Source organism: Kwoniella newhampshirensis (genome assembly GCF_039105145.1).
Source record: "Kwoniella newhampshirensis strain CBS 13917 chromosome 10 map unlocalized Ctg14, whole genome shotgun sequence".
NCBI lineage: Eukaryota > Fungi > Basidiomycota > Tremellomycetes > Tremellales > Cryptococcaceae > Kwoniella > Kwoniella newhampshirensis.
The window spans coordinates 117,117-142,541 of NW_027118344.1; the positions used below are offsets into that span (position 1 = coordinate 117,117).

Genomic DNA, 25,425 nt, shown 5'->3' on the forward strand with positions numbered 1-25,425 from the left:
CAGTGCATACGTATATCCAAGTTTGGTCAAGGTAGGGGAGTACTTCATCTCTGCAGTCAGTTATCTTTGGCTGATCAATCGCGTCAGTTTGTCGCCGATCGGTCGCCGATGCTGGTCGGTTACTCTCTTTGGCAAGTCATCAAGGTTGGAGCCGTATAAGAGAGGAGCAAAACATGGGAATGTTGCCGTCGATCCCTTCAAGGCTGCCTGCCAAGGATTATACGTCAACATGAGCCGCACTGGCACGCGAAACATCATTGTTTTTGGAGCTACGGGCAAACAAGGAAATGCAATCGCCCAGGTGAGCGCCCCTCACCCTCGACCCCTCTCGTATCTCCTTCTGGAATCATTGAGCCGATTGTGATCTGATCGCTCGAAGAGGCGACTTGCATGAGCGTAGGGAGTGTATTGGGCTAACTTGCCTGTAATCTATACAGTGGTTATCGAATTGCAACACCTCGTCTGATGGGCTTGTGTTCAAGATCTTTGCGGTCACCCGCGATGTCACTTCACCCGCAGCTGTTGGCCTCGCTGCTCTACCGGGAGTAGAGCCTATCCAGGGGGATGCAAGTAAAGCGAGCGACTTACTCGAAGAAGCGGCTGCCAGACTGGCAGGAGGGAAGATCCACGGGATCGCATTCGCTCTCTTCGGTTATGATGCGGCAGAGCAAGTGTCATCTGGTATGTGTGCCGCGTGTGCCCTCTAAGACAGACCTCATCGGTATCTGAAGTTTGAAGTTCGCTCTGTTGACGAACCATGAAACACAGGCAAGGGGGTCATAGATGCTGCTGCGGAACACAAAGTCGATCATGTCATTTTCTCAAGTACCGATTTCTTCGGGTATCGCGAAGTCGACACCGGGATACCCGTGTATGTGGACACATTGTCTCTGACGCGAGATGTCGGGTTGACTAAAGCAAATACAGTGTCGAGGCCAAGAAGGTCGTTGAAGATCACCTTTTCGCCGTTCCATCTTCTCTCATTGCTTATAAGAACATCATTCGACCGAGCATCTTCTTCGAGAACTTCGTCGTTGTGCCCGGGTATGCCAGTATGATTCCTCTCTGGAATCCCGACAAAAGGAAAGGCGGACAATCAACCTCGGACATAGGTCGCGCCATAGCAGAATGTTTTGCCAACCCTGACAAGTTCTCCTCGCATACGATCCTGGAGCTGGCAGGTTTCGAGGGCAGCCCAGAAGCTTGGATGGACGTCTGGACAGAAGTCACGGGGCAGGATCTGAGGCAGAAAGAGACTGAGGGTCTGCCTGCCGGCTTGTCAGAGGAGAGACTCAAGTTCTACAAAGTGAGTTATAAACGGCTGCTGTCGACACATCTCTCTGTCAAGCAGCCATCCGCGGAGATTCGCAGGCTCACAAAGCGGTACTATCGTACAGGCCATGATCGACGTCCAATGCGACGGTAGAGTAGAGAGCACGAAGACATTGTTCCCCTGGATGATGGATCTCAAGACCTTTTTGCAACAGAGCGATCTTGCGAAAGCACCAGTCAAGCGAGAGCCCTAAGCTCACGGTCGAGATATGAGCTCCCATAATGTAGAACATCTAGTGAATAGGATTTATAGGAGCTGCGTGTAGGTTCATGCATATGTCAATGCTTCAATGCAAAATACCTCCCCGGCCGGTGTTGCAGATGTACAGTAGAAACTGCCACACCGAATTTTAGTTCCGTCACTGGCTCGCTCTTGCCTATAAAACCCGTAGATGCAATTTCTCGTTCGGTCCTCTTTTCTTCTTCCAACCGCGCCTCCTTATAGGTAAGTCAACCGCTCCTACTCGCCCATGAACGTCAAGCTGATTACCGTCGTGTCCTTTCACAGAGTCGCTTGATTGTCATATCATCTCTCACGACAACCAGGTGCTCGGAAGCGCTAAGATTGAAGCAAGTCTCCCTCCTCATAAAACAGGACGGAGGTTCGTTCAGCAGTCTTCCGCCGTTCGGTCGGGTGTCTCATCGTCTTTTCGTGACAGGATGAGGAATGGAAGGGTGAACGATACATCACTTGTTGGTCTGATTAGATATCTGCTCCATGTATACATGATCTCGGCTCCCATGCGTCCGTCAGTCAGTGCCAGCTGGACTGGATGCTCGATTGATTGATTTGCTGCAGTTTCGTGCTGGGTGAGAGAGCTGAGACGGAGATTGAGCGACTCTCCATCGCTCAACAACCGTTCGGGTTTAGCCGTGTTTGTATACCCGACTTGTTCACCCCATGCTGTCCATCAACATGGATTTTACCTCGATCTATATCGCGACATCTGTCAACTTTGACGCTTACATCGCGCTCAGTACAACCTCAGGTCAGCGGCAAGCGTACAAGATGCTTCTCTCCACCCTCATCCTGTTGAGCGCCAGCTCACTGATCAACGCCGCTTTGGCGGCGAAAAGCAGGCCGACACTCGACGCTCTGACCCACCGAGAACTGTTGCTTACGGGTCGACCGCAAATTGGGCTGTGGAAGGCATTGCTTCGTCAGCGAGAGCAGGACCTGGAGTCGGAGGACCAGTCCATCTCGGACCTTCTGACCAGGTATGTACAACCTCTGATCTCCTCTGTTGTGATCTCCGTATTCCTCATTCAGAGGGTAGGAAACGATCCTCTGCTACTATAGTCAACGAGCAGCTGGCTGACACTTCTCGATGACGCAGCGACATCTCCTCTCAGCACGCTTTCTTGTCCAAGCAGAAACCGCAGTACGAGGCACACTGCTTTCCCCAACTGATCAGTCACTTCGACCCCACCATCATCGAGACGTTTTGTCAAAGGTATTGGCTGGATGCCAGTTCTTACAAGGAAGGAGGTCCAGTATTCGTCCTCGACGGAGGAGAGACGAGCGGGGCAGATCGGTGAGTCCGATGACGTCGTCTAGCTCAATGACATCGAACTCGGAATAGGCGGTCAGCTGACATGAATATGCTGTTTCAGATTGCCTTTCCTCGAAAAGGGCATCTTGCAGATCTTGTCAAATGCTACGAATGGTCTATCCATTGTCCTTGAACACAGGTATGACAGCACCGGGTCTAGGGAGATCGTCGAGGAAAGACTTAGCTTTCGTGCTGACATTCCTTTCTTTAGGTACTATGGCGAATCGATTCCTGTGCCCTCTTTCTCCACAGACGATCTGCGGTTTCTGAACAACGCAGAGGCGCTCGAGGATTCAGCTTATGTGTGTGATCTCTCTCTCGCTCGACTAGTCATCTGGTCGGCTCTTCACCGTGCCTCATATCGATAATTCATTCTGAAATCCAAGTTGCACTATGCATGCGAAGAATTCCGGCTGATATCACCCGTCTCTACCTTAGTTCATTGCCAACTTCAAGGCCCCTTCGTTGCTCGTCTCGCTGTCTTCGTCGGACGCATTGCATCCCAGCAACACCCCTTGGATCTATTATGGAGGTTCTTACGCCGGTGCCAGGGCCGCTCATATGAGAACGCAGTACCCAGATCTGGTTTGGGGTGCTATCGCCAGTAGTGGTGAGTACACGTTTTTCAACCATGGCCTCTCCCCCATAGGCGCAATCGAAACACTTCATCTCCGGGCACTGCTGATCAATCACAATTTTAGCTGTCACACACGCACAAGTAGACTTCCCACAATACTTTGACCCAGTCCAGCGCTACGGTCCTGAAGAATGTATCTCCGCTCTTCGATCCACTATCAAAGCTATCGACGTAATCTTGGATATGCCAGCGCCACTGCCAACGTTGTTGAAGTCATTATTTGGGTTGGAACAATTGGAAGACAATACAGACTTTGCCGATGTCTTAGTCACCCCAACAGGTCAGTATCATCGAGCAATGACAAGGCAGTGATCGAGCTCTCAAAACACGATTCACAAAGCGGGATCAGAACGATGCTAACGATGAATTTTCAGGTTACTGGCAAGCTAAGAATTGGGATCCAGCGGGTAAGTTGCACGCCTCGATAATGGAGAGACCGCTCGCACAGTATTGACGTGATTGTTGTGGTGCAACAGTCGGATCCACCGAGTTCTACAACTTCTGTGACACCCTCACAGCAGGCGGATCAGATGGTCATTTGGGTTTGCTCAAGATGTATGTTGAGGCTGCTACTTTCGACAGATAGCATCTGCTGACAAACTCATCTGGGTGATCCTAAAGTCCCGCCGAGATCGTCAATTATGGAAAGTACATCAAAGAGGTATGTCCAGTCGACTGGCATCGATGCCCGACAACTGCTGATCCCGGCTGCCTGTAGCGTGTCGTATCGAGATGTCCTCGGTCTGAAGGCAGCCCGGCGTCGGACATCGAAGACGTGAGTTACATTTCATCTATGCTCATTGATGGTCCTTTGTCAAGCACTACTACTGCTAATTCGATGTTATGTGTAGTGTTTCGGAACGCAAGATGATTCCAAGTACCGACAAACCGATTTGTCAGAAACCTGGAGATTGTGGCAGTTCCAAGGTGCGGCTCGTTGCTGGTGTGGCACAACGAAAGCTCATGTGCTAGCAGTTTGTACACAATGGGGCTATTTTCAGACTGCTACAACTGATGGACCAAGCATTCTATCGAAGCGGTGAGTCTGCCCCTCTTGTTTCCTCACAAAGCGTACCAAAATCGGACGACACACGTAGCTAGTTGCGGACAACACGACTGATATTCGGCCTATCATTCTCCAGCCTGACCCTGGAACGAGACTCCAAGATCTGTCGTCAAGCCTACCCACCTGGAAAGTACTTCTCCGTCCCAGCCATCCCAGATGTAGAGGAGATCAACCGCAGAGGAGACTATGCTATCGAGGCAGACAGATTAGCATTCATCGACGGGGATCGGGATCCCTGGAGGTCAATGGTAAGTTTTTCTCAGGGCTCGTCCATGGGATCACACAGAATTGACAAGACGGAACGTCTCAGACTCCGAACAGCGATCTGGCCGAAGCCAGGAAGTCTTCCGTGAACAAACCGGTTCACATCATCTTTGGTGAGCTGGATTCACCGTCTTGCCGATAAGGCCAACAACTGACAATGACTTGTCTCAGATGGAGTGCATCACTACGACGAGGTGGGTCGATCACACTCTCTTTTTGGCGTTGAAAGGTCGTGAGGCTGACGAGGTTGTACCGATCGCAGAATGGTCTCACCAATCATGAGGAAGAGCCAGCGAGGATCAGGGACGTACATGAACTTGAGAAGCTGTTCGTGCAGGAATGGGTCGCACAGTTCAAGGAGGAGAAGGCGAGAGCGATGCAGGTATAAGCGGCATGTGCATAGAGCATGGAAATCAGAATGGTTATACCACCGTTGCATATACAACCGTAGAGAATGTGAAAGGAGCTCCTGATTGCATTCTGGTATAGCACAAGGTCGTCGCATATGCGCTGAAAATGGGAGACGATGGTGACTGGGTTTCGCTTATCTACGGAGATGATCGGTGGACGTTGAATTATTTGACATTTAGGTTAAGTTACAGGAAGGATCGGTGACTTCCGAGATCCCGGAATCCCGGGTGTATGCGTGTCTATCGGGACTCAAAAGTTGATTGACTTGTCCGTCTTTTCATTACGCATCCATTATATCTACACTCATCTTCTCTCCCCCTTCTATCCCCTCCTCCTCTCCCAGGAATCCACATACCCAGCCTTCCCTCGAGACCGAACGATCGTCAGATCCTCAAACCCCCGCAAATCTCAATGTCACAAGATCAATCCTACCTCCCGACCCCTCCGTCAGAGCCTGTCCAAGCCGACCTTCCTCGTCCTCCTGCCAAAGAGGCGACGGTGTATCTTCATACTCCGTTTCATCCCAAAGCGGAGCTGTATGCCGCAAGCAGGTTTGCGAGAGTCATCCGACCGAGTGATGGGCCAGAGGAGTTGAGTGCTGTAGATGGGATCTGTGAGTGTTCTTATTCTTTTCCCATTTCTTGCTTGAAGGACCGCCTTTTTTTTTCCGGAATGGAGGGGAAGAACCTGAGGGAAGATAGGTGACAGTCGGAGAGAGGAGTGGTTATTCCTTCCTCCTCTCTAGTTTGGATTTGCTCGCTTTGACAGATGCTCTGAACATTCGGCCGAGCACAGACTGCAATTCACAAGGTGTTCTGAGATCCCACAAAGAGCAGACGAGCAGACTTCGTACTGTGCTTGAAGAGCGGACGTATCAAGTTTTACGTATCCGCTGACTGTCAACCTGCTTCGCCTCTCCTCTCCGCTCCTTCCTCACCCTTCTCCACGCCGCCCCATCACGCAGTACTTCGAACCGGCCACGTCGGACGATCGTTGCTCCTGAACATGCCTAAATTGCGGATAATCGCCCGGAACGGAGTGGGGTACGATAATATGGATATCCCCACTGTGAGGGAGAAGGACGTCGTGGTGACTAATTGTCCAGGCGGGAATAGTCAGGTGAGCTCTCGAGATTATTGATCTGCAGGTCTTCGGGCTCCCGGACCTTGGGAAGAGCACTGCTCAGATATACGAGTGATGTAGTTCCAACGCTGATGACGCTTTCTCCTTCTTGTTCACTCTGTCTCATTATCCCTCGTATCGTATCGTATCGTATCGTATCGTATCGTGTCGTATCGTATCGTATCGTATCGTATCGTATCGTATCGTATCGTATCGTATCGTATCGTGTCGTATCGTATCGTATCGTATCGTGTCGTATCGTATCGTATCGTATCGTATCGTATCGTATCGTATCGTATCGTATCGTATCGTATCGTATCGTATCGTATCGTATCGTATCGTATCGTATCGTACCATATCCGATCTGACTGTTTCACCGGGACCCTTTACTCAACCTGCTCTCTCCCACCACAGGCCGTCGCCGAGCTCACACTGACGCTCATTCTGACTCTCCTCCGTCGAGTGCTCGAGGTGGACCACCGAATCCGATCCGGCGAACTGGTGCCCTCCATCCGTGCCCTTTCTCCCGGTTTGTTCCGCAAGACCGTCACTCTTGTCGGTATGGGCGACACGGCCTACGAGCTCTCCAAGCTACTCATGGCATTCCACTGTCGCATCCTGGTCTATTCGCCCACTTCGCCGAAGGAGAGATGGACGGTGGAAGATCAACGATATCCGGTGACTATTCCCCATGAGCGATATGACAGTCTGGAAGAGATGATGAGAGAGTGTGATGTTCTGAGTTTGCATTGTCCCCTGTCGGAGAAGACGAGAGGTCTGATAGGTGACAAAGAGCTGAGTTGGATGAAGAGGGATGCGATCTTGATCAATACCGCGAGGGGAGGGATGGTGGATGAACGTGCGTTGGAGAAGCGATTGAAAGACGGGACAATTGGGGGAGCAGGTCTCGACGTCTTCGAGATCGAACCTGCTTATGGGGAGACCATGGGTGAATTGGGGAAGATGTTGAATGTCGTGTGTCTGCCTCATCTGTGAGTGGTCCATGTCAGCAGCACAATCATCCATCATTGTGCGCACAATGAACGCAATGCTGATAGTATTGTTCGGCTCGACTCGACTCGCAGTGGTGGAAGCACCGACGGCGTCACACTCGAAGGGTGTACGAGAGCGATCGATATCATGGCTGATTATTTTGATGGGAAAGGGATCGTGAACAGGGTCATCTGAGGGGGCAAAGCCCACGATAAATGCAGTGGGGATAATGACCGTTGTAAACAGGATAGAAAGATGATGGATAGACCATGAGACGATAGAGGCAAAATCTAAAGCGAGCCGTCAAAAGGAAGGTAAGGCCGGCCGACTCGACACAATCTTGGCAAGCCGGGATCATCTACAAGTCAAAAGGCCAAACGCATGAAATGAGATGCATGATAATGAATGGTCGAGTTTTCCCTCCATCTCCCCTCTAAATCCGTCAAGCTCAAGCTTAAACCAAAGTGACAGTAGCACCAAGGTCCGTGAGTGTCTTTTGCAATTTCTCGGCATCTTCTTTGGGGACGTTCTCCTTGAGTGTTTGAGGGACGGATTCGACGAATTTCTTGGCCTGAGAAGCGGAGATAAAGGTGTTAGTAAGCCCATTCGGTTTCTTATTGAAGGCTATCGACCTTCCCCCAACCGGCAATAGACTGGATCCAACCTTCACCGCGAGGCCGCTTACCCCTCGCCGGGACGCAGACTTGACAAACACGGTGTTGACCAGCTGTGCGATAAGGATCGAGCGAATCCCCTTCGCAATCTCCATTGGACCGTGTTATAGATTCCCTTCCACACACAGGGCGTAGATCGTCCCAGGCTCTTCCCCAAGCGCGCTTCCCGACTTTCGTATCTCTTCCTCCGTCTCGACGCAAGATCCCTTACGTTGCACAGTTGTCCCATCTCCACGACGAAGCCCGAACCAACCTGACACCCCGAAACTCACCTCTACCAGATTCATATTAGGCATCATCGCCTTGACCTCCCTGATGATCTTGGCCTTGGCGGCCGCATCAAACTTCTCCAGCTTCACGGTGAAGATCGTCTTCTCCTTTGGTTTCTCTTCGGCGGCAGCGCCCGAGTCGGCGGGATCTGATGAGGCGGAGGGGGCGGGGGCTGATGAGGCTGGGAGGGCGATTTCGGTGATGTTGAGTCGGGTCTGTGAGATGGTAACGATGGATCAGTGTCAGTTGTGTGATCGGTAGATGTCAAGGCTGAGCGGTTAAGTCCTCTTCTCAAGCCTCTGAAAGTCATATGCGTGCGGGATCTCCGCTCGCGTATATTATCCTCCCGACGCTGAGCATGTCCTTGTTCTCCTCGCGCCAGATGTCCTTTCCATGACTTTTCCAGCACGGACGACATCCTTCGTCTCGATCGTCCTGGGAATGGAATCTCTCTTGACCCTTCATTTCCAACCCCCCACCATATACTCGCATCGTTCCAGAAGACCGTTTCCACTGCCCTCACAAACAGGGCCGTCCGAAGCACCAGCACGACTCTACCCACCTTCAAGGCGCTGACCAGCTCCGACACTTCCAACAAACTCAGAGTCGAGATCGATTCGACAATGGGTGCGATCTTGGGTGATACAGGCGCAGCGGCCGCTTCTGCTGCTGCTTCTGCCGATATGGGTCTAGAGGTAGACAGAGGTCTTGAGATCAGGAGTCGGGAAGATGAAGCTCTTGCTGAGCGAAGGAGGGTTCGGGGGATCTAAGATAGCAGCAAGTGTGTCAGAACAGAAGATCGCGAGGACGACGGTGTATATATCTGCGTCGTCGGAACGCGAACGGAGGTGAAGCGGACTCACGCTCATCTCGTTAGCTAGTTGACTGGCTTGTTCACGATTGATTGTCAAGAAGAAGAGAGATGTATCGTTCAGTCGTATATCACCCGATATCACAAAATCACAAGAATGCAAGATGGATCGAAATCTCTGACTACTGAGACTTGTACGAGAAGAAAAGTGCCACACGTGAAATATCCCCGGGATTCCCCGATCTTCGTCTCTCTTTCTCTCTCCTGCGCACCGCGCACCTACCTCCACTCACAGAGTCCAACAACAACAACAAGCGACGAGAACGGTGATGGAGATGTCAGCGACGAGTAGTTTGTATGAAAGTGACAATAAAGAGGGACCGTGACACAAACAACATGTCAACAGAACTGCCTCTCTCACCTTCATCCTCTTTTGCCCAAACGACACCGACACAATCCGCACCTCCGCCAGAGATCGAATCGACCTTGTCGAGATTGTCAGGATACAGAAACGTCAGAGGAGTCATGATACTCACACGACCGTCCCCTGTTGCACCTTGGTCCGCGTCAACCGCGAAGGAAGGACCTATCGGTGGGATCGTACAGAGTACAGGGACGGTGTTCGAGGGAGAATCAGGGAGGAAATATGCGAAGGCGGTGGAGAATGTGGCTTGGAGCGTGGGTAGAGCTGTCGAGGAGTGTGATGAAGGGGTGAGTCGGGGGTCCTACTTTCCATCGCACCTCCAGGAAGACAACTGGCGACGGACGTATGACCACGCGTTAGACCCGGAGATCTCACCAGATTGTGATTGTGATTCCTATGAGCTTGATCACTGATGTCGTTGCCCAGGACGAGCTCAGGTTGATGAGAATACGAACGAAACGACACGAGCTGATTATAACGCCTGGTGAGTGTAGCATCTTGACTGTAGATAGACTACGGAAGGGACGAAAGGACTGACGCCCAGACGTGTATAGACGAGAAATACCTACTGGTCGTCCTTCAAGATCCGGGACAATAAGGCCATCTGCTACAAATAGAAGAATTGTTCAAGGAAAATTATGAATTGTTACGACATGATGATATGGCGTATTGCTACCAGTGACAAGCAGGTAGACTGCAGGGATCAAGCGCAGAGAAAGCCACCAGACCGATCTTTGATGAGCGGAACCACCATCCTCATATCACGATAAACGCGATAGCATACTCTGGACCTAGAGCTCAGTTCCGTGTGGCTCTCGCATCTGATTCGGTCTGGAGAACAACATGCGCAGCTCGACGATCCATCTGTGAGGATATGAGGCAGCACATGATCGACGACGACTCGGAAGTTTTACCGCAATTCTTGGCAAGCGTGCCAGACTGAAGTACAGTGGGGGGCGGATATCCCTCCACAGATGCTTGCCAAACTCCACAAGACCGTCCCGTCGAGCTGCGCGATACGGTGTTGAGGAATGAACGGGAGTGGTGAAAAGGAGGGAGTACTCGTACCGTCTTGTCATGTGAGAGGTCTAGACTTTTCGTTGTCGTGCCTTGCTTTGTTGCCACGATCAACGAATGGATTCCCTGGAAAAACAACTTTCAACGACAACAACTGGTATTCTACACCATCAACCTCTGAATTACATCTCTCATCTCATACATTTGTCTTGACCGGATCATTGTCATTCTTCCTACTGGGTGTCGCGGTCAGTGCTCTGCTCATACAGTTATACAAACTGAATCCTGTACGAAAAGCCAAACGAAAAGAAAAGAACCGAGAACAGCTCTCTCCGACTTTGTCGCGTCTCCTCTCCACAACAACAACAGACCCCCGAATCCACCTAAAAGTGAGGTCAACCGCACATGGTCCCGTCAGTCACCCCCGCTTCTACACACTATGCCCTCGTCATAGACGCCGGGTCGTCCGGATCCCGGCTCCAGATCTACTCATGGCGAGACCCGGACCTCGAACGCGCAGAGATCCTACAAGATGTCAAGGCTGCGCAGACGTCGAGCAGACCTGGAGCTGGAGGTCAAGGAAGATGGTGGTGGAGGAATGATCGTGATGGGTACAAGGGTAAAGGGAAAGAGAAGGAGTCGATGATGGAGACGAAAGCTTTGAGAAGGTTGGTGAGGGTCGGGAAAGGTGCAGAAGGGGATGATTGGGTGAAGAGAGTCGAACCAGGTGAGGGTTAAATACGAGCACTGCTTGGCTAGGTCCTACACGAGAAGTCATATTCAAGGTGGGAGCTGACAGGAGATATCTTTGCGGCGCAGGTATCTCCACAATCGATCCCAAACAAGTCCCAACCTACCTGGCTCCCCTCCTTTCACATGCCTTGCAACATATTCCTCCATCACAACATTCCTCCACGCCCATCTACGTCCTCGCAACGGCAGGCATGCGACTTCTTCCCGATTCGACTCGAGATGCGATCCTCAAATCCACGTGTGATCTGATCCGAAAAGAGTATCCTTTTCGGGTGGAGGGACCTTCATCTGCTGGACCTTGTGGACAGAGCATACGAGTGATCTCGGGAGAAGAAGAAGGGATGTGGGGATGGGTAGCGGTGAACTACTTGATGGACGGATTTGGTCATGCGCCACCTATGGATCACACGACGACCTCTTCGGCAGCTAGCAGTAGCTCTTCGAACCTCTTACCCCTCGCACCACTGGCGAATGCTCCTCCAGATTCTTCATCAGATTCGGTCACTCCAGTAGACGTGAATCATCACTCCCCGACTTTCGGTTTCCTTGATATGGGCGGCGCTTCCACTCAACTAGCCTTCTCACCCTCTGCAGGAGAATTGACGAAATCCAATTTCCCATCGGAGGATTTGCGGACGGTCTCGCTCCGTCTACTGTCAGGAGAAGATGTGGAATGGCCGGTCTTTGTCACTTCATGGCTTGGATTCGGAACGAACAGAGCGAGAGAAAGGTACATCGAAGCTCTCATCCTGAAATGGCGAGCGGAACACGATGTCACCGGCACGGGTCTGGATAAACCGATAGTGGACCCATGCCTACCGGTCAGTTTGGAAATACCTTCTCCCGACCCATCAAAACATCCAGGATTTGTAGGATCCGGATCGTTCTCACAATGTCTGAGAGAACTCACACCGTTACTGGAACATACAGCACCCTGTCCGACCGACCACTGTCTTTTCGCGGGTCAACCTACACCACATATAGATTTTGGGAGAGAAGACCAGAGAGGGTTCATTGGGATCAGCGAGTATTGGTACACCACTCAGCAGGTCCTGGGACTTGGAGGCGTTTGGGATTGGGGTGAATGGGAGAAGGGCATGAACGACTTCTGTGGAAAGGAGTGGAAAGTGATTGAAAATGAGGTGGAGAAGGAGAAGGGATGGAAGGGCGCAGAGGTGAGTTGGTGTTCATCCTTTCGCTTTCGAGTGTGAATAGTAGGATTATCATGGACCAGCTGACAATTGGCAACGAACCAGGTCGACCTCCCTCGACTTCAACTGCAATGTTTCAAGGGTGCCTGGATTTCCAATGTTCTCCACGAAGGAATAGGCATCCCCCGATTGGTCGACGCCGGCGGCAATGATACGCTCACCGGCGGTGAAGTCGGTGACACCAATGCCGAAGCTGAAAGACGCGCGAGAGAAAAGGGTCTACTGGAAGGACACGAACATAAGAAGCACCATTTCCAAAGTATGGACGAGATCGAAGAGACGGCCATCTCGTGGACATTGGGCAAGATGGTGATTGAAGCTAGTAAAGCTGTACAACCGAGGTCGACAGCTGTTGAGGACGCTTGGATGGCGAGACTTGGACCGTTGAGGTTAGGAGGCATGGAGAGTCGCCTGACCGATTACGGCATACAAGCTGTCTGGGGTTATGGAGTGATCGGCTTCATACTTCTTGTTATCATCGCTGCTTGTCGACGTAGAAGAACCCCGACTGCTTCACCGTCCAATGGAGGACGAAGAAGCAGAAAGCCGAGTATCTCTTCGCCATCCTCTTACTCGCCAAGTGGCAAAGTGACTTGGCGACTCCCCTGGCCGCTCTCCCTGGTAATAAGTTCAGGTTCCGATTCATATTCGCTAGAAGATGGGTACATCTCCGATTCAATGTCTTCATCTTCGACATTTGGCAAAACTCGATTTACCTCAGTGGGACGACTCAGACTATGGTCGCTTCGGTTGAGCAAAGCGCTGAATAGGACGTTACCTTTCACCATGGGCGGATCCAGTGGTCGACGGTCCACCAATGGTAATGGTCTGCCACGACATATCCCGATGCCACTATCAAGCTCTCTCTCACCCAGTCAACCACCGTCACCTCGTAATCAACCAGGATCGTTCTTCACTCCTGCTTACACCTCTTCCACTGGTGTGAACGGCTTATCAGTGCCGACGAGCAATGGAGGAGGTACGACCTCGTCTTCGTCTCGACCTGGATCGACGACACCTCTTTCCGAAGGGATCTCATCGTCTTCCATCATGAATGGTGGTGGGACGCCTACCTCTCCACCTAGATTGAAGAATTCGAGACCGGGCAAATCGAGACAGAACTCAAATACGTTCTTGACGTCGTCGATCAATCTTGGATTTTCAACTCCTGCCGGTAATGGTGGAGGAGGTGGAAACGGTGGTGGTGGTGGTGGTGGAGGAGGAGGAGGAGGAGGAGGATGGAACGATCCGCCCATATCTCTCTTGAACGGAGGCACTGCATCTTCTTCTTCAGGAATAACGAGTAATGGTTTGAACGGTGGAGAAGGAACAGGAACAGGAACAGGACACGGGATCGGGATCGGGACGTCGACTGGAGGTGGGATCTTGACTCCAACAGCATCAAGTTTCAGTCAAGCTCAACATAATGGACTGTTGTCGAGGAATTCGTCGAGGGTGAATCTGAGTGAGATCGGTCTGGCTCAGAGAAGTATGAGCAGAGCTGGGACGCCAGGGTTCGAAGAGACTCGGTAGGATACAGTATCAGGGCGGTACAGTAAAGTAAAGTAGCATGCATATTCTTGTTGCTTGGTCAAAGAGGTGAAGAAGGAAGGGAACAAGGAGAGAGTGATTCGGTGTTTGACATGAACCCATGCGACATGTCAATCGGTATCCTGATTCAGTGAGTAGGTAGAGATTACTCAAGTCATGATTGTCTGGTTCACCTTGGACGTCTGCATGGTCTTCCCAATCACAGTCCCAAGTCACATCTCTACATTACGATTTCACGCCTATCTATCCTCCTCTGACAATGTTGTGAGGATATCAGGTATCTGGAGCGTATCGTATATGACCAAGAAAACAGAGAGGAGAAACGAACGATCGGGTCACTACCCGGTTATGGGTCATACGGATCTGATCCGACCAACAATCGACCTTTCCTCTTCTTCACCAAAAGACGCTTAACCTGCGAGCACGCCGCTTGTCAGTCACACAAAGACGACGTTCACATATCCCTATGCACTACTCACCTCGGCCCAGACAAGCTCTCTCAACCTCGTGAGATCGTGCTGTCGCTCCGGTCGATAACCCCTACGAACCAAATGACCGAGTAAGCTCACACTTCGTAACAAAAAGATCTGGCGGAATGCACAGCTTACAAAAGCAGGTTTCGACTGATGTTTGCCGCGAGCAAAGAATTCTCATGTCTCCACTCGGGTTGGCGATGCTGGTTGATCACTCTTTGTCCGCCACGTCGCTCCAGATTCTCCATGTCGGGAATGTGCAGCTGAGGCCAAGCCTGACGAATGGCTTCCCACCACCAGAACGAGCCTGAAAGCTCTGAACAGTCTCGCATGCGTCCAGATGTAGAACAACGCTACTGCGGCACTCACGACCGTCTGTTTGTATCTCAGCAAGATGTGAGACCCGATATGTGGTCAGGTGCTTGGAAACCAGGTCGTACCGATGCGCGGCCCACTGATCTACCTCGTTGCCCAAGGGAGCCAGGGAGACGATGACTCTCGGAGGTTCTTTCGAGCCTAAAGCTGCACAACGTAGGGTGAGTGAGAGTTCTCCTGATGCTTGGCTCTATACTTACAGTCCCACAGACTAAGCAAGATCTCCTTGGCCTCGTGATATCGTCGCTAAGCTCACCAGCGTTAATGGAAATAAAGCAACGTCAAACTATACAGGAGATCACACTTACATTGTGAACCGCCACATTCATTGCAACGGCCAGGTTAGGCGGCACAAAGAGCTTGTCACAGGGCACCGGTGGTGACTCGCTCATATTTCTTTTCACCCATCTGATCTTAATCCGTCAGCTGGTTGCGTCGTGACTGCCAAAAAGGCCCGCAATTAGCTCACCGCTTGAAAGTCATCATCAAGAAGATGGACAAGGGGAACTCTTCCACCTGTCTTCCCAGACTGATCTCCTCCAACGCCCTGACAAAACTCTTTTCTTCCGCGATAATGGCCCATGAATACAGCGTCTGGGACAGTCGATCCCAGGGCTGCCATCCCGCGGTGACGGCATTGGCGAACAGGGGATCGATGACATGTATCACATCTCGAGTAGGCGAGAAAGGCGGTTTAGGAGGTGTGATGATTTGATCTCGAGCACGCTTGTGGATATTGCCAGATGATTTACGACCTGCCGGCGATTGGGCTCCTGCGCGTGACGTTTGGGCAGCTTGGAAGACAGAGACAGACTTCGGAACCTGATTGAAAGGAGGTGGAGGATACATATCCGGTTGAAAGGACTGGATCGTCGCTCTTCCAGCCGTATATGCTTTTGTTCTAGATGATTCGTCGAGCGTCCTCGACTTCGAGAGGGCAGGGGATGGTCGCTGGTACTTCACACTCTCTGAGTGTGGAGAAGGAAGATCCCGTTCCTGGGGACGAGGTACTGCTGTCTCTGGGAATGCTTGTTGTTTGACGACCGTTATATCGATTCGGTCCGGGGTCATTTTGGTGGGTGCACGGGACGCTGCTATGGATATAGCGCTGTTACTAGGTGCACGGGTGCTCCCCTTGCCACCCGGGTTGGATTCGGTCGGCGCGAGGATATTGATCGTAGGGGCGATGGTCGGCGCTCGGGGAAAGTGGACGTTTTCCCCTGGTTGGGGGAGTTCCACCTCCGATCCCCAAAACGGAACCTCTTCATCTCGCCCTTCGATGACCGGTCCGCTCCCGGAGGTATTGGCGCCGGATCTCGTGATAGTTGAGGAAGGCTGAGATGCCTTTCTAGACTGTTGGCGTCCGTTGTGATCTTCCATGACTTGATTGGTCGGACGCTGGGTATGTTGAGATTGAGCGGTCTGTGGGGAGTGGGCCTGCGTGTACCGAGTTCGTGACGCGTGTGGACTTCCCTTTCCATCGACCCTAGTACCAGCGAGAGAGATCTGATGCAAAGTCTTGTGACTATAATGGGAAGGTAATGGTTGTCCACTGGCGCTTGCACCAGGCATCGAAATCATAGGTGGTTGTTGAGGGAAAATGATCGACTGCGAGAGACCTCTGGGCATATTGATACCATTGGTGAAACCTGAGCTGGGCAGCTCGTGGAAGATCAGCTCGTCGATAAGATTACCTGGGATATCTTGAGTTACTTGTGAATGGCGATCCTCAGGTTTGTCAGATACTGATGCCCCTGTTGTTTCGGAGTTCCCTCGTTCTATGGCAGCGAAACGGGCGTCGAACGCTTGGAGCCGGGACATGATCTGTTGAATGGTCTACGATCAGCTCATGGTGTACACGGAGAGCCTCACACCTTCTGACTTACATCCTCTGCCCATGTTGGGGGACCTTGAACTTGTGGAGGAATCGGCATCTGATCCGCAATCTTTTCAGCCTTGAAGTGACGATGTATCTTTCACACTCACCTCTGTCCTATCACTCCTAGCTTTGGCATGAGATTCACTGATCCTCGTTTTACCTCTTGATTTGACTTGTTCCTCGCGCTTGGGGGTGAACTCGTTGGTTATGTCGTCTCGTGTCGTAGCCGGAACAGGCTTGTTCATGGCTTCCTCCAGCTGTCCAATTTGTGAGTGATGACAACATCGCTACACTGCTGATCCCGATCCGTTGACTCACCTGGCCCTTTCCCTTTAGATCTCTCAATTCAATCACTCTGGCCCTTGCGGCTCGCTGCAAAGCCTTCTTCGCCTCGTCACCGATCAAGTTCAGCCTAGCAGCATCGAGCAATTGACAGAGCGTTTCGTCATGGAACTTGCTCTCGGCGACCAGTTTCTTGACATTGCTAATCGTGGTCGGAGCCACAGACTCAGGAGGCGGGGACGTCATGGACGATCGCACTGATGTCGATTCGCTTTCCCCATGCCCTTCTGGGTGACGGTGATCAGAAATGATGGTTGGTGTGTTCTTGGTGCGGACCGAGTAGACGGTTCGTTTGTCCGGCTGGTCGATCACTGTTCGCTGAGAGATCACAGTCGGAACCTGCCTAGGCTGGTCTGACCTCTTTGCAGTCGGACCTAGAGGAGCTGCGTCGACGGAGGGGACTCGAGGGCTGGCTGATGCTTGTGAGATAGTAGACGGGGCCTTGCCTGCTCTCGAATGTGCTGTTGTGTTTTGCAGATTGGCTGATCTGATGGGCACGTTCGTCCCCGTCGGTCTCATGCGATAATTGTCTTTGAGAGGAGTTGGTAAATGGACAGGATACGGATCAAATCCGTCCTATTATATTGTAGGATCGGAACTCCCATCAGCACTTGCAGATCGGGAGCTCATTTCAATGAATTCAGGAAACACAAGCATACGTCAAAGAAGTAAAAAGAATTAATGATACTCACGGTACTCGATCGAGGTGCAAAAGGTGCACTATCCACGACCGTGGGAACAGGACCAGCGGGTTGAAACTCGGGAACTACTGTTGAACGACCGGTGGTATGTGCAGCCGGTTCTCTCCTCAGGTTAGGGCTTGGAGTGCTGGCTTGAGTTCGGACTGCGGGGTCATCCTCCTGGTGGAGAGATTGAGTTAGCCTTTTGAATGACACTTTCAGGTACCCTGACGCACATCTTCGACAGTCTCGACAAAAGCACTGCGGTCTTCTGGTCCCCTTTTGTCGACAACTGGACTGTCGAGGATGTCAAACAAGCTGGGGATTCCCAACCCGAGTCGTGCTCTACCGCTATCACGCATTACCATCATGGACCTTGGGGCCGTCATGCCCATGGGGACACCAAATAGAATGCGAAAGAACGAGGGATCGCTCACGCCTCCAACTTGCCTGGGACCCATTCCTTCCATGGGTGATTGCCTGGAAGGCTGAGCGGAGGTTGGCGGAAATCCATCTTGATGTAAGATATGGCCGAAAGATGGACCGCTTGTAGTCGTATCAAAAGTTTGACGAGGTCCTCTAGACTGGCCAATGCCATCTTCCATTCCTAGCCCCACCATCATCTCTTGTTCCATCATGATGTCGGGATTTCTCTGGGCTGCTTCTAGTTGAGCTAAGGCAGCCGCTCGAGCCTCCTCCATTGCCTCAAGCTGCCTGCCTTGAGCTTCTGCAGGCGAGAAAGGTAATTCGTGATGAGGACGATGGAGGTGAGGGTAGCGATCATCCGGCGCGTCATCGTGCTCATCTGAATCTGGTTTAGTATGAGCGGGAGTGTGATGGGAGGTGGTGACAGGGTTGAGTGGGAGACGATCAGCTGGCGGGGAGCGGCGTGTGATGTATTTATAGTGATCGGTAGATCCTCCCTAAGTGAACCGTGTCAGCTTCCCATGAGCCCACGAGCTCTCAATCGTGTACTCACTCCAGTGAGCTTTGCAGCTGTGAAAAGACCTTGTGCTGACGACGTCTTCCCATCGAGGCCAAATGTTCCCATTCCAGGACTGGTTAGACTATCTTGTCCTGGAGTCTCTTCGCCACCCCGTCCGCCACCGGGTAGAGCTGTAGCAGGACGAGAAATTGCTTTGATGCCTGCACCTCGACTCATGACTTCGGTTTCAGCACGACGATGGCGTCGTTGCTCCTCAATGGGATGCTCAGCACCAAACGCCGCGAACGGGAGTGTCGGACCAGTTGAGTAAGCGAAGGGATGACGAGATTGGGCAGGAGGCAAGGGTGCTTCAGCCATCGATTGAGGTCCTGCGGAAGAGGTCAACGTCAATCAAGAATGGTTCCAGTGCGAAAATGGAAGACGAAGGCGTACGGGAGGGATACGGTCCAAACATCCCTTCAGGAATAGATGACTCTTCCGTCTGTAATTCTTGAACCCAAGGTAGGACTATATGCAAAGTTAGAGTTTGTCAGCTTTCATTCAACTTGACATTCACTCCCTTCCCCATAGCGAATTCCAACCGGAACTTACCTTTAGCTCGTGTGCTACGTCACGACCAAATACACAATCAACCAATGCACACATCAGCTTGTGCTTCTGCGTGGACTCGGGGAACAATGTGTCTTTGCTTGTCTGAACGGATGGACACTCACGACGGCGTCTTGCCAGGAGGTCGACCGGAGCTCTTCGAGTCTTGGTCTTTCGGAGGGGTAGATCTGTGCGAAGCACCTCCAATACCGATTCCAGGTTTCACAGCGGGTTGATCGTCTTTCTTGTTTGGAGCTGAGGATCTCACGGTGGATGAGGATAAATTGTTGGTGTATTGCAGAGTACAGTCCAGATCTTGTCAGTGACATATGTTCTCGTTGATTCGACCATTTATCGAAGCAGACAGCTCGACTCAAAGAGGACAAAGGAACTCTTGGGGAATGGAACCGGTCAAAAGTGTGGGGTATAAGATGAATGCAAGGTTTGTATTTGGAAAGAGACACATGCGACTCCGGGTGCGGCGAACCATGAGACTTTGAACGGAAGTTAACCGAGTAAGACGAGCGGATGCCTGAGTCGTTGACGAACGAACAATAGGCCACTCTGGTAGAACAAAACGCCTCTGTGTGGATGTGTGTGTCTGAACGCCAAGATGGTGGTGGAAGCTACCATACTCTAGGATGATAGGGAAGGGAATGGTGGAAGCAAAGGAGGAAGCAGATCGGGAATAAAGAAAGAGTCAAGTTGGGAAACAAGTCGAAAGGGAAGGCTGAGGTGAGACGAACCAAAGGGCAAGAGCTCGCTTACTCACCACGGTCGACCACTTGTATCCTTTCATCGACTTTGTGTGGTGTGTTACCCCGCTTGGCAGCGTATGTCTGCTGTGTACGAAGCACCTTGGTGGCCATGGTGAGTTGCGAGTCGATCAAGATGAGGTCAATCGAGAGAAGTCGAAAGATGGTGAACAACTAAAGTAGACGGATGAGAATATGATTGGACAATGAAGGATGGCGTTGTGAGTTCAGAATGAAGGTTGTAAAGTAGAATGTCAATCAACTTGGGTTCCGATCGATCCCAAGCCTCGTGTACAGCGTACAGTCGAAGAAGGTTTTTCGGTCCTTCGTCCTCGTCGTGAAGAAAACGCAGTAGATCCCGATGTCAGACGGATCAGAGATCAGTCAACCTGCTTTTATGTTTGATCCTCAACCCAAGTTCGCTCCCAAACATCACCCGCTGAACGCTTTCCGCAATCGGATCATGAACGAGATGTCCGAGCGCAAGATGTCAGCGTGTACGCGTTTCACTTCTCCGCTTTCGTCAGTCGCCATCCTTTGTTTCTGGAAAGGTGGCGCACATGCCTTGCGCGGTGCGTCGATATCCATGTGTACACCATAGGTGATTTGAGATCAGGGCGAGGGTGCATACAGGCTGAGGCTTGTGGTCGTGTGTATATGTCTGTGTGTTGGACAAAGCAATGTGAAACGCGCCGTTGGTCTTTGAGGGTGGCGTAGTGACTATCATTGCTTTTCATCGTGTCGAGCGCTCGGTCGTTCGACATTGCCTGTAGGTTTAGGTGTACAGTCCATGTACGGTGTCTGCTGATCCGCCGTTCGGGACCAGTACAGGTGTGTAAGAACTCGAGCTATGCACGCTTCTCATCCTTCTCATCATGCGGATGGGTTGAGCATGGTGTATGTAACAACGCAAGTCGTGACGTCTTCATTTGCTCGGACTTTGAAGGTTGATTCACAACAATTGAATGACATTAGACAGAGTGTGCTTACTTAAAGTCGTCTGTATCACAGTAGAGGACAGCGTCTCAACTTGCATCCTAATTGCCGACAACTTGACACAGCGGCCTCGATACCATAACTCTCCGCCTCTCGACGGTACTTATAAAGCTGACACGACTCTTCGGTAAACGTCCCGAAAATGGCATCATCGTCCACTCCAAATACCAATCCTACCCCGACCCTCTTCCCCACACTCTACTCTCTCCTTCCGCCCTCCTTACACCCAACATTCATCTCCCACCTATCCCTCCTATCAATACATGCAGAACCATACCACGTCATCGATCGCATATACACCACCGCAAACCCTGTGGTCAGCGGTCAAATGAGGACATTACGCTTCCGTTCGCGAAGAACATCTCGTAGAACAACACGTTCGAATATTTCAAGGACAGCAGAAGAAGTGTCGATGAAGAACGATAATGATGATGATGATGAGGATGATGATGATGATGACGATGATGATGATGATGACGATGATAGTAATGGGAACTGGTTATATTCTTTGGAATATGTATCGGCACCTTTGAGAAGTGCGGAATATTCAGAAGCGTCTGTGAGAGCTGTTATTGGTTTGGAAATCACGGGGTCAAGTGAGGAGAAGGACGTGGAGGAGTTTGTGGAAACAATGGGATTCGAGTGAGTAGATTGCCTGGGTGGTATTGTCACCCTACCTTGTCCGCCTGTTGGTTCGTCTTGATTGTCGATTTGTCGCTATGATGACCTGCTCTCACCCATCTTCCGACACTTTGTTCAATATTGCTTTACTTTCGTTTCGTTCCGCAATCCACTGGATATTGCTATCTTCCATTGCACCTGTCCTGACGAGCAGAAATTCTCACTGCAACGGAACTGACCAAAGACATCCATCTCCACAGACACGCCCACACATACACCCTCACAGGCCATCTATTCCACATCCCCCTCTCGTCAATCCCTTCCAACCCGCCCCTCACACTGCAAATAACCATAACTCATCTCAACCCCTCCCAATCAAAGCCACGTGACACTTCCAATCCGTCGGGGTATAGCAAGTCCAAGGACGAACCGTATCTCGTCCAGTTACATCCGTCGAGACCCGTCAGTCCGGTACCGATACCTGGTGATGTTGGATTACAGGATATGATAGGTGTAATGAGGGACTTGGCGGGGAGGGTGAACGTGGATGGGTTGGAGTGGTCGACTGGGGCCGCTCGATAGCGAAGAATAGATATATACCAGGAGGAGGACTGGTTGGTCATGGACCTGGATCAATTACATGAAAATGAAGAAGAAGGAAGAGCGCGATGAGAAACGACTCGTCGTCATTGGGAGTTAGAGTCAGAGTTCGGGCGAGCCCTGCCAGGTCGCTCTCATATCGGGCGAAGATGGACAAGATTGCCATTTATCTTGACTGCCAGCATGTTGTACAGAATATAGAAAGCATTATGCACATAACATGGGATAAACACATAAATGATTTGTATAATTCACTCCATCTTACAGCAAACTCCCCTTGGCCCCTAGAGCATCTCGAAATCATCCTCCTCGTCAACAACCACAACTTTTCTTCTCTTCGCCTCAGTTCCTCCAGCATCACCATCGTTCATACGCACGTCCCCATCATTCGGCGCACTTCTTTTGACTCCCACGCTGGTAGTCGAAGCGATCGGTGTAACTTGCGCTGCACTTGTTGAAGCTTTAGGAACGGGCACTGAACCGAGTATTTCTGGCTCTTCCGAAGACTCCTTGGCAACGGGTTTGGGTGGAGCGAGAGGGATAAGCGGCGGTTCGGACGGAAGGGTGTATGTTCCAGTCGTACTGGAATCGCTGTCACAAGTGGAAATTGTCAATCCAGATGACCTCATTCAGTGACAGGAAAGGGAATATCACTCACGCCTCACAGATACAGAAATGAACAGGTCTGAATTTCCCATCCTCATCTCTGACTGTCAACATCTTCCCTCTTCCCACATCTAGATCCTCAAGACGCCTCTCGTAATTGTCTTCAAAGTCAGGATCCGCTAATAATCTCCCTCCTTCAAAGACTGTCCACTCAACCTCTTCGGATTCGCCGTCCGCCGTTCCTTCGAATTTTGCGTTCTCGCCACACAACCAGCTTTTCACCACCCCGTCGGAGAAGTCGCCCAATGTACAGCGAGAGACATCCACCTTGAAGGGAATGTAAACATCTCGGCAGACGCTGCACTTGGAGTCAGGATGTTCGGGAATGGAATGACCCAATGGCTTGCTCGCGTCGTTTCGCAAGAATACGTTGCGGACTGGAACGGGTGTGGAAGAAGATGACGCTGCAGGCGAAGGTGGTGATGAGGCTAAACGCTTGAGAAGATTGAGTGATTGCATGACAATGAGACCAGCAATGATGGCGTTGGTGGTGGCAATCGCAGGAATGATGTTTCCAGCCATTTCTGGAGTAACAATGGTTCAGCTCATGCGCCTAGTCGGACAGATAGATAGCAGATGAGCTTACCTTTTACCTGAAATCGGGTCTTATTGGGAATCCCGTATGCAGTGGCTCGCAGATTGGCCGTGGCCAAAACAAAATCAAGCGTATCGTCATCGTCCTTGTCGAAAGACAGGGGAACATCAGGGTGTGCGACCACTCGGGCAGAAAGTCGCTTGCAGCTGAACAAGTGGGCGCGTGAGCCGAGGACTGGCGCCAACTGAACGGTTCACTCACCTGTCAATGAACAGCACCAGATTGTCCTTTAGAGTCAACTCCTTTTGATCTCTCAGCAGAGCGTTACTAGCGCCATTTGTTTGTTGTCCGTTGGCTTTCTCCTTGTTTCCATTAGCCTGCAGTTGAGCAGTGCCCGCAGTACGAAGAGGAGGGGTAGAGAAAGACCCATTCATGATTCCCTCATACTTTAGAGGAACAGGCTTGACTCTGCCCTCCTTCTTCCACATGTCTTCCATGGCTAATAGACGATTGATGTCCTCATTGAAGATCTGAAGATTGGTAAGAGCTAGCTCGCTTTATTCGAGATTTTTCCAACTCGACGCACCTTGTGAAACACCCGCTGAGCACCGTACTCTTCACCTAGACTCTTACGCACTTCCCGGAAAGCAGCAGCCTCTTTCTTGAGATTCTCTATCTCCTCAGCTTCGACAACATCTTGGTCAGCTGCACTGGGCATCTAACGGTCATAGCCAATCAGCTCACCATTCTCTCCGCCAGCTTTGGCCTTGTCCAGTTCCTCTGTATCTCCTTCCTCGTCGTCTTCGCCAAATAGTTTCCTGCCAAAGCCAAGTCAGCAACAGGCGATTTAGACGGGGTTGTCGGCTCACCCGAAAAGATATGTCTTTCCCCAGACAATACAATGAATCGGCTCGCTAGGTGTGGATCGGATAGTGCAAACCGGGAATGACTTTGGTGTCGGTTTGGGCACGCAATCGAAACATTCTGTCTTGTCCTGGGAGTGTTGTCAGCAAACGTTGAATGATGGCATGGCTACCGACCACATTTACCTTTATCATAGGAGTCACTTGGCCAAGGTATCCAGCTGTTCCTGACTCGATAAGAGGGACACCGGCCGCCTGACAAAGTCTGTTGACGTGTCTTCGTGCGTCTAAGAGAGAGATCATTTGTCAGCCACGACATCCCTCTCACACAATCTATCCGTCCACTGTCTTCACTTTCAGGTCCGCCATTTCCTGCCCGTTGATGTGCCGCTTGCTCCGTACTGCCGTCACAATCGATAACAATCGTTCCCTGGCCCTCACGAACGCACCCATATTATCCAAAGCGTTCATGACCAATCCAAACCCTTTGATCCACTCCAAATCGTTCTCTTTATCCTTCACGTTCCCATGTCTCGCATGTATCTCGATCCCTGAAGAAGGGTTGAAATGTCTGGCGGAGACTGCAGCGACGAGAGCCTTTGGTTTTGATATGTCAGGTTTACGGAAGAGGAATTGACGGTTGAGGTTCGATAGGTCGATAGTGTCCAGATCGATCTGTAACCCATCGGTGGTCAGCATAACAGACCACGCGAATAAGCGTGTTTGTCTGTGGAGGCAATACATGTTCTGAGACAGTGAACAAATCCACATACGATTTCGATATTGGCAAAGCCAACTAAGACCAGGTTTTTCACTGAGACGGAGGGTATATCGTCAGCATCATTTCACGTGATTGTTGTCTCTAGCAACCCTGAGCACAACCCACGTACAGAGCTCGCAACCGATGCCACCTGCCCCGACAACTAGTATCTTGGTATCTCGCACCGTCTCAAACAGCTCGGGCCCCAGCAGAGCCTGAGTAAAGGTTGAGCGAGGCATGTTGATGAAGCTTGTGAG

The 25,425-nt window shown here is 51.2% G+C and overlaps 9 protein-coding genes across 9 annotated transcripts; 6 read left to right on the plus strand and 3 right to left on the minus strand.

Annotated features, from left to right (window-relative positions):
- Nucleotides 1–229: 229 nt before the first annotated feature.
- Nucleotides 230–1,526, plus strand: IAR55_006754 (uncharacterized protein; the record flags this gene model as incomplete). Its single annotated transcript, XM_066949834.1, has 5 exons — nucleotides 230–301; nucleotides 438–681; nucleotides 769–871; nucleotides 928–1,306; nucleotides 1,398–1,526. 5 exons carry the CDS (start codon nucleotides 230–232, stop codon nucleotides 1,524–1,526), a joined length of 927 nt encoding a protein of 308 aa, XP_066799526.1.
- An 815-nt stretch (nucleotides 1,527–2,341) lies between these two features.
- Nucleotides 2,342–5,240, plus strand: IAR55_006755 (uncharacterized protein; the record flags this gene model as incomplete). The annotated part of the gene is made up of 16 exons (XM_066949835.1): nucleotides 2,342–2,550; nucleotides 2,670–2,867; nucleotides 2,947–3,024; nucleotides 3,097–3,187; nucleotides 3,324–3,495; nucleotides 3,587–3,802; nucleotides 3,897–3,929; nucleotides 3,999–4,077; nucleotides 4,144–4,183; nucleotides 4,241–4,297; nucleotides 4,374–4,449; nucleotides 4,498–4,561; nucleotides 4,665–4,836; nucleotides 4,899–4,965; nucleotides 5,024–5,046; nucleotides 5,115–5,240. The coding sequence occupies 16 exons, from the start codon at nucleotides 2,342–2,344 to the stop codon at nucleotides 5,238–5,240; spliced, it is 1,701 nt and encodes a 566-aa protein (XP_066799527.1).
- A 434-nt stretch (nucleotides 5,241–5,674) lies between these two features.
- Nucleotides 5,675–7,573, plus strand: IAR55_006756 (uncharacterized protein; the record flags this gene model as incomplete). Its single annotated transcript, XM_066949836.1, has 4 exons — nucleotides 5,675–5,876; nucleotides 6,228–6,382; nucleotides 6,800–7,377; nucleotides 7,471–7,573. The coding sequence occupies 4 exons, from the start codon at nucleotides 5,675–5,677 to the stop codon at nucleotides 7,571–7,573; spliced, it is 1,038 nt and encodes a 345-aa protein (XP_066799528.1).
- Nucleotides 7,574–7,832: 259 nt separating this feature from the next.
- Nucleotides 7,833–9,191, minus strand: IAR55_006757 (mitochondrial 54S ribosomal protein bL12m; the record flags this gene model as incomplete). Its single annotated transcript, XM_066949837.1, has 4 exons — nucleotides 7,833–7,949; nucleotides 8,325–8,537; nucleotides 8,885–9,088; nucleotides 9,186–9,191. The coding sequence occupies 4 exons, from the start codon at nucleotides 9,189–9,191 to the stop codon at nucleotides 7,833–7,835; spliced, it is 540 nt and encodes a 179-aa protein (XP_066799529.1).
- Nucleotides 9,192–9,529: 338 nt separating this feature from the next.
- Nucleotides 9,530–10,155, plus strand: IAR55_006758 (uncharacterized protein; the record flags this gene model as incomplete). Its single annotated transcript, XM_066949838.1, has 3 exons — nucleotides 9,530–9,844; nucleotides 9,984–10,041; nucleotides 10,112–10,155. 3 exons carry the CDS (start codon nucleotides 9,530–9,532, stop codon nucleotides 10,153–10,155), a joined length of 417 nt encoding a protein of 138 aa, XP_066799530.1.
- An 824-nt stretch (nucleotides 10,156–10,979) lies between these two features.
- Nucleotides 10,980–14,071, plus strand: IAR55_006759 (uncharacterized protein; the record flags this gene model as incomplete). The annotated part of the gene is made up of 3 exons (XM_066949839.1): nucleotides 10,980–11,301; nucleotides 11,394–12,502; nucleotides 12,584–14,071. 3 exons carry the CDS (start codon nucleotides 10,980–10,982, stop codon nucleotides 14,069–14,071), a joined length of 2,919 nt encoding a protein of 972 aa, XP_066799531.1.
- Nucleotides 14,072–14,435: 364 nt separating this feature from the next.
- IAR55_006760 (uncharacterized protein) lies at nucleotides 14,436–20,241 on the minus strand (the record flags this gene model as incomplete). The annotated part of the gene is made up of 17 exons (XM_066949840.1): nucleotides 14,436–14,504; nucleotides 14,569–14,629; nucleotides 14,698–14,869; nucleotides 14,932–15,084; nucleotides 15,138–15,183; nucleotides 15,246–15,345; nucleotides 15,407–16,761; nucleotides 16,824–16,871; nucleotides 16,924–17,073; nucleotides 17,135–17,734; nucleotides 17,851–18,018; nucleotides 18,075–18,761; nucleotides 18,818–19,152; nucleotides 19,217–19,291; nucleotides 19,376–19,389; nucleotides 19,498–19,687; nucleotides 20,145–20,241. The coding sequence occupies 17 exons, from the start codon at nucleotides 20,239–20,241 to the stop codon at nucleotides 14,436–14,438; spliced, it is 4,320 nt and encodes a 1,439-aa protein (XP_066799532.1).
- Nucleotides 20,242–21,265: 1,024 nt separating this feature from the next.
- Nucleotides 21,266–22,326, plus strand: IAR55_006761 (uncharacterized protein; the record flags this gene model as incomplete). Its single annotated transcript, XM_066949841.1, has 2 exons — nucleotides 21,266–21,765; nucleotides 22,005–22,326. The coding sequence occupies 2 exons, from the start codon at nucleotides 21,266–21,268 to the stop codon at nucleotides 22,324–22,326; spliced, it is 822 nt and encodes a 273-aa protein (XP_066799533.1).
- A 302-nt stretch (nucleotides 22,327–22,628) lies between these two features.
- IAR55_006762 (uncharacterized protein) lies at nucleotides 22,629–25,407 on the minus strand (the record flags this gene model as incomplete). Its single annotated transcript, XM_066949842.1, has 11 exons — nucleotides 22,629–22,935; nucleotides 23,003–23,534; nucleotides 23,597–23,751; nucleotides 23,807–24,075; nucleotides 24,132–24,229; nucleotides 24,290–24,363; nucleotides 24,415–24,539; nucleotides 24,595–24,695; nucleotides 24,858–25,083; nucleotides 25,182–25,222; nucleotides 25,299–25,407. 11 exons carry the CDS (start codon nucleotides 25,405–25,407, stop codon nucleotides 22,629–22,631), a joined length of 2,037 nt encoding a protein of 678 aa, XP_066799534.1.
- Nucleotides 25,408–25,425: the final 18 nt, after the last annotated feature.